Raw genomic sequence first — 6,043 nt, 5'->3', positions numbered from 1 at the left:
GGTGGGTTCAAGCCCTGACAGGCCGATAATCGCATCGCCCCGCTTAGGGGCACCCAACCTCAATACTCACCGCCTCGGCATGGCGCCACAGCCCGCCCCTTCCCCTGCTCCTTCCGCCCGCCGCACGGCAGCTGGGAGGCTGCCAGCCCGCGGAGCTCCGCGGGGATCCTCGGTAGGTGCAGATAGGGGAGGTGGGAGAAGTAGGAGGACGAGAGGCCGGCCTGGGGCGAGGCGCCACAGACCTTCGGCGCCCCCGGCATGGAGGGGTGAAAGCGGGAGGGAAGGACAGGGAAGGGAAGGACAGGACAGGGAACGCCTACCCCGCGGCCTGGTCCCGGGGACAGCGTGGGAGTCGTGTAAACCCCCCCCCCCCCCCCCCCAAATTTTTATTTTTCGCTGAGCCTTGAAATCCTGAGGCCTGGAACGGGTCCGGCCCTCACCCTACTTCCTGACTGGTAATGTTGTAAGTTGGGCTTTCCCTTTTGCCTCATCTGTATGCAGTTAGAAAATAAATTTATTCGAACGCTTACATTTACTTGTTTTGAACGTTAGCTATTAAAATTCCCAGACTGAAGTGACAGCAAGTACCTATAACACCACAAGCAAATAATATTTCATCATTTGGGGGAGACCACCTTATAAACGTTGTGGCTTTATGAGAGCTAGTGGTTACGTTTGCAGGATATGGTCTGGAAATTGCCTTGTAGCTTCTGGTTGCCTTGTTACACATAAATTGTGCAAAGTTTATGGATAAAAATAAAGATGCCATATGCAGTTAGGGCAGCAGCGGGATTATCTGCAGGAGCTGAGAGTCTGTGCTCGCCCTAGGGGAAGATTTGAAAGCACAAATGCTAAAAGGTATTAAGGGCAATTTTCATGTTACTTTCATGAGTATTGACTATCATGAGAAAATGAATACTGCTGGCATTTCCTGCTTATTCTTGCATTAGGCGTGTGGCAGGACTGTTGGGCATAATCCAGTCAAGAACATAGCCTGGGTTGTGAGGGGTCTGTTCTGGCTGTTCAGGAGAAGTCTGTAGATAAGAACAGTGCTTCCTGCCCAGCCTTCCTGTGGTTCACCCGTCAGCTGGCTGCCTGTTCAGGTGTGCTTCCTGGCATCCCAGGTCCCTGACCAGGAGGAGTACTCAACATTCCATGGGCTTGGCAAGCACCATTTGGTCATGTAGAAAGGGAGTATAGACTAGTTTTCACATGGTCTGTCCTTCCCGGTGCTGGTGTGGGCATAACATGAAGGCTGAATTTTCTCCTTGCAGTGTTCCTAATCTTCAAAAGATCTGTTAGGCAGCCCAAATGAGCGGGTTTTCTCTAACATGAGCTCACCTTCACGTGTGGATCAAGTGATAGGCTTCATATAATCATCTCTTTACAAGTGCTGGCCTCCCCACTGTAAATGGCGTGACCTTTTCAAGCAGGTCTAGACTACCAGATTTGCTGAGATTGTTAACTACAAAGAGGGCATTTGGGCTTACTATTACCATTTGCTGGGTTTTAGCTCTATTATTAAGGAAGTTTTCTCCCATAATTGGGTTTCATCCAACCTCTTGGCTCTTTAGCATATTTTTCTTAAACAGTTTTGTCAAACAAATCACCGCCTCCAGTCTTTAGCAGAATGCAAGAATACACCACTTATTACACTTAGAAATACATATTAAATTATTGTATACTTACGTGCATCATTGTTTTTCTTAAGCACTCAGTATGTGTGCAGTGCAGTATAAACATTAAACAAGATTATTCTTCCCCTAGTAAAACACTGCCTTTAATTTAATCTCTTTTTGTTTCCCTGTGGTTAATACTCATTTGCTGTTGATCATGGCTGGTGTGTCCTGGCATGTCATGCAGTGCTGTTTTATGATGTTACAGCCCCCAGTTGTCCACTCTCTGCCTCTGTGGGATGTTCTTGTTCAGCGTGAGTGGAAGAAGACAACATATGTCTGTGTTTCAGCTGCTGCGTACAAAGCCCAGCAGCATAGCTGAAACCCACCTTTGATAATGCTCTACACTAAGACACTGGTTGTTTTATCAAAGCATAGTTTTCTTCTGCCACCTCAGCTTCCTGTCAGGACAGCTGGAAATACTAATGTCTTCAGCAGCTGCACCAAGATTCTCTGAAGCTCATGTGTTAAAGCCCTGCAAGAACAGACGTTACAAGATGCAAATGGAAACAGGGGCATCCAATTTTCCCTGATGTCTGTTGGATTTAGGTGCCTAGTTCACTTTTATCTATGTATAGTAGCATTATTCCAGGGGACAATTCTGTAGCCAATGGAATTTTGTAAGCGAGGGGAGCTTTCCTGAGCAGAGCACATCATGTGGCTTGGACCATAAAAGGAACTTATACTCCCCAAGGGAAGCAGGACTCTTGAACTGAAGGAGTTGGCAGGTTTGGGAGAATTTTAATTTTATCTGCTTATTTAAAGAGTCACAACCAAGTTGTCTGCCCTGAAACAATTTCTGTTCCGGTTTATGCTCTGGGTTGCACATATTATTTGTCAGAGAAATTATTTCAGAGACAAAATTTTAAAAGTAGCAACTGAAAGCATGCTGCTTTCTGAAAATAGCTTTTTGCTGAGTAAGCTACAGCCTCTGCCTGGAAGTTGAAATCTGGAAAAACAAGCAAAAACCCCAAACCCACCAACCCCCCCAAAAATCTACAAAAAGCACATACTGGTTTTGGGAGGGGTGTGTGCTTGTGTTTGTGATGGAGTTTGGGGGGGTTGTTGTTTCAGGGTTTTTTAATAGTGAGTTGACTATCCATTAAAACAAACTGAATGAAAATTCTGCCTCCTGAAATGTTCAAATCAAAATGTGATCCTCTTTTGGTATTTGTAGTTAAGCTTAAGTAACTAAACTTAGTGTTGATGCTACTGATTAAAATTTTTGAACTGTACTGTAGAGGAGGTTAGTGTAGATTAATTATTGGCTGTTTCTGGCTTTAATATCTGTAGTCTTTGTAGTGGAGTGCAACAGTAGGACTGTGCTTGCAAAGACGAGGCAAGTATGTTGGGTAAATACAGAATGCACATTGATTGCTGGGGGAAGGAGAAGGTATGGTGGCTTTATTGTTGTCTTTATTGCACTGAATTGATTTACTGGAGGAGTGGGAGAAATTAATTCTTTGTATCAATTGTCCTATGTTCCAAGGCTCAGAAATTAATGAGCTTCACTTTCTCTGTAAAGGTGTTTTGTGTTTTGTTAAAGTAAAAGAGAGGATGTTTCTTCTGTTACTGTGCTCTGCTTCTCATTATTTTTGGCCTCTTTTTTTTTTTTTTTAATGCTAGAGAGATGAGACCCATTTATGCACACTTTAATTCCTGATTTTATGTTACAAACAGGTTAGGATTTGACTATGGCAGTGCGGTTCCTGCAGAAGGCATCTGTGTGGTTAAAGAAGCGCAGGATCACTTTGTTGGCCGTTTCATGCATGGGACTGTTTGGTGCTAACCTTTCCTATCATGTGTTCCCTGATCAGACGTTCAAACTGTTGCATGAGTGCTGGTCAGAGGGGCAGCCAGCTGAGCTTTCACAGAGGCTCTGTGGTGTCTTTCAGGATGTCCTTCAAGATACTGGTGTGAAGTCTGCTGACTCGTATCGAGCCTTTGCAGCTTCTGGCTTCCACCCTGTGAGTGCTGGAATCCCCTGGTTCCCTGCAGGCTCTTTGGTGGGCATCCCGCCTAACTTTGAAAGCACAGCTGAGAATAAAAAAGGAATAGTCAACCATGTTGTTGTGATCAGTGGCAAGGAAGTAGACTGGGAGAGCAATGAAGGAGTTGCTTTGAAGGAAGCTCTGACGTTTTCTCTTGAAGCTCAGAAGTTTGCCCTTGCCAGAGAAGTTATGTATTTGCAGAACAGCAGCCCTTTAGCAAGTGCAGCCGTGGCTCCAACTTGCTTAGCTGGTACATTTTTCTGTGGGAGAGCTATAAAGCTACTTCTGGGTTTTTCTTCTGGCCCCGTGATACTTCGTGGCATCTGTAACCTCATAACTGCGGCTGCTGGACTGATGTGCTATTACGTTTCTTACGACGCTGTGACCTATCACCTAGACTGCAAGGCTGACAGAAGGGCAGCTACTGTTTCCAAAGACTACGCCAGAGGTGGGGTTGAATTCTATGATAAAATCCTGTCCCGCAACAGGATCTTTCGTGGTCTGATGGGCAAACAAGGGATGAAAATTTATGCCCCAAGTGGTAACCTGTTCCCAAGGCACTGGTTCAGAATAAAGTATACCCCGTACACTTACCGAAGAGATTTGATTGTTAATATTTTAAGAGAGCTCCAGGCATAGGGAGTGCTTGAATTTTAAAGTTGTGAATTGTGTATTCTCTTGGAACACTGCTGTGCTGCCTTTTTTTTTCCCCCTGTATCTTCATGATTAGAATTTCAGGGTTTATTTTTGCATATAGCTCGAACGAGTTGTTGCACATTCTGTGAATAAAGAATTCTCTCTTAAAATATTAAAGACTCGCTTCAAAAGTGCTCTGTGCTGTGTGCATCTCAAATCACAAGACCACAGAGGAGGGAAGCTTCTCGAACACCGATCTGGAAGTTCTGCTGTCAGTGCAGTCTGAAAAATTTAAAGGATGAAGTGAGACAGGGAGTTTTGGGAGCATTATTGTTTAACCAGGGTGTTTGTATGTAAGTTTGCTGTTACTTTTTGTAGAACAACCCAAAGATGATTAAAAAACTGGACAGTCTGTATTGTGCTGTTGCATAAATACCAAGACATAGTGTTTCTGTTCTGTGTAAGTTGTTTGCACCATGTCAATTCTTATGCTGCAGTCACCATTCTTCAGTAGAGCACTCTATTTACACTGAACTTACAGTATGAACTTACAGTTCATACTAATACAGCTAGGTTATTACCAGCATCTGTATTATTTTGCTTAAATAGGTCTGCTCTCTACATGGCCTGGTGACTGCAGTAGTTATCTTGAATGTTTCCGAGCAGTGGTACTACGTAACGTGACTGTCGTGGGTTGGTTGTTTTCTCTCAAGTGGGATAAGCATGGTCAGGAGAGGGTTTCTTGTTTGCTTTGGTACAGATTTTGTTTAATTTAAAAAGCCATATAGATGTATGCCACCTTTTATGTCAAAGAAGCCCAGGTGTAAGTCTGGCATTTGTTGCAGAATCTGGTAAGGTCTGTGATGGAGAGTTGCCAAAGGAGATCATTCTCCTTTTTCAGACTAGCCTAAGGTTTTGTCTGCCAGAACCAAGCTTTGTCCAGGATTACTAATCTTCTGGAAAGGTCTTTTAGTGCATGGCAGTAAACTTTCTGCTATAGCCTCACCTTGAAGCTTTTATGTGGTTTCCAAGGTGATAGTTGTCAAACTTCATAGTTCTGTCTTTTATATTGCAGCCCTCTTTTCTATTGTTCCTCCCTGGTGACATCACGGCAGTTCTCCTCATCTCTGTTGTCATTCTTACAGGAAAGTTCTGTTACTTTGTACCTTAGTCACAGTTGTGCTGAGTGTCCTATCTGCCCTGGTTTTGTCCTTTATTCATCTGCTACAATAATAACTGTCATGCCTGTGTTTGCTCAAAGCACTACTAAGTTCTGTTTTCTCATTGAATAAAGTTGATGTACTGGCTGCTCAAACTCTGGTGTTGCTTTATATTGCTGAAACCATATACATAAGATGTTTGGGTTTCTGCTGCAGTAATCCATGTCGTGGTTTTCTGGACCACAGCCTGTCACTTACAGTTGTCCTTGAATTGTGAAGTGATGAGATGAATCTTAGGTACTTTCTGGCTGTAGGGTATAAGCTTATTGTTCTTGTGACTTTCATGAAGAAGTTTGGCAAAATCTCCTAGCCTGTATAGAATAAAGGGAGACTTTTCCTTTAGGCAGGGAGCTGTCACAGCTTCAGGCTAATTTTGTTTGACTTCTCTTCCATGTAAATCCAATATTACTGGTGAAGATAGAGGGGTTTTTTTGTTGAGTGATGTAGTGGCTCAAGACTGGAATAACAACTCCTGTTTTATATAGCCTGTGAGTTCAATTCATCCTAATGTTACTCCTTC

At 43.6% G+C, this 6,043-nt stretch overlaps 1 protein-coding gene across 3 annotated transcripts; it reads left to right on the top strand.

Annotated features, from left to right (window-relative positions):
* The first annotated feature begins 424 nt into the window (after nt 1-424).
* On the top strand, nt 425-5,618 carry TMEM177 (transmembrane protein 177). 3 transcript variants are annotated; one of them, XM_062607148.1, is made up of 2 exons: nt 425-858; nt 3,357-5,618. In XM_062607148.1, the coding sequence occupies exon 2, from the start codon at nt 3,371-3,373 to the stop codon at nt 4,304-4,306; it is 936 nt and encodes a 311-aa protein (XP_062463132.1). In that variant the 5' UTR covers nt 425-858; nt 3,357-3,370; the 3' UTR covers nt 4,307-5,618. The 3 variants fall into 3 exon arrangements, with proteins under 3 accessions (XP_062463132.1, XP_062463134.1, XP_062463131.1); XM_062607150.1 differs by lacking the exon at nt 425-858 and adding an exon at nt 1,774-2,225; XM_062607147.1 differs by lacking the exon at nt 425-858 and adding an exon at nt 1,774-2,404.
* The last annotated feature ends 425 nt before the right edge of the window (nt 5,619-6,043 follow it).

Source organism: Pezoporus occidentalis, unplaced genomic scaffold, assembly GCF_034315485.1.
Source record: "Pezoporus occidentalis ecotype Australia unplaced genomic scaffold, CSIRO_AGI_Poc_V1 ctg12, whole genome shotgun sequence".
NCBI lineage: Eukaryota > Metazoa > Chordata > Aves > Psittaciformes > Psittacidae > Pezoporus > Pezoporus occidentalis.
The sequence above is the reverse complement of the archived record's forward strand: the minus strand, read 5'-3'. Positions and strand labels throughout refer to the sequence as shown.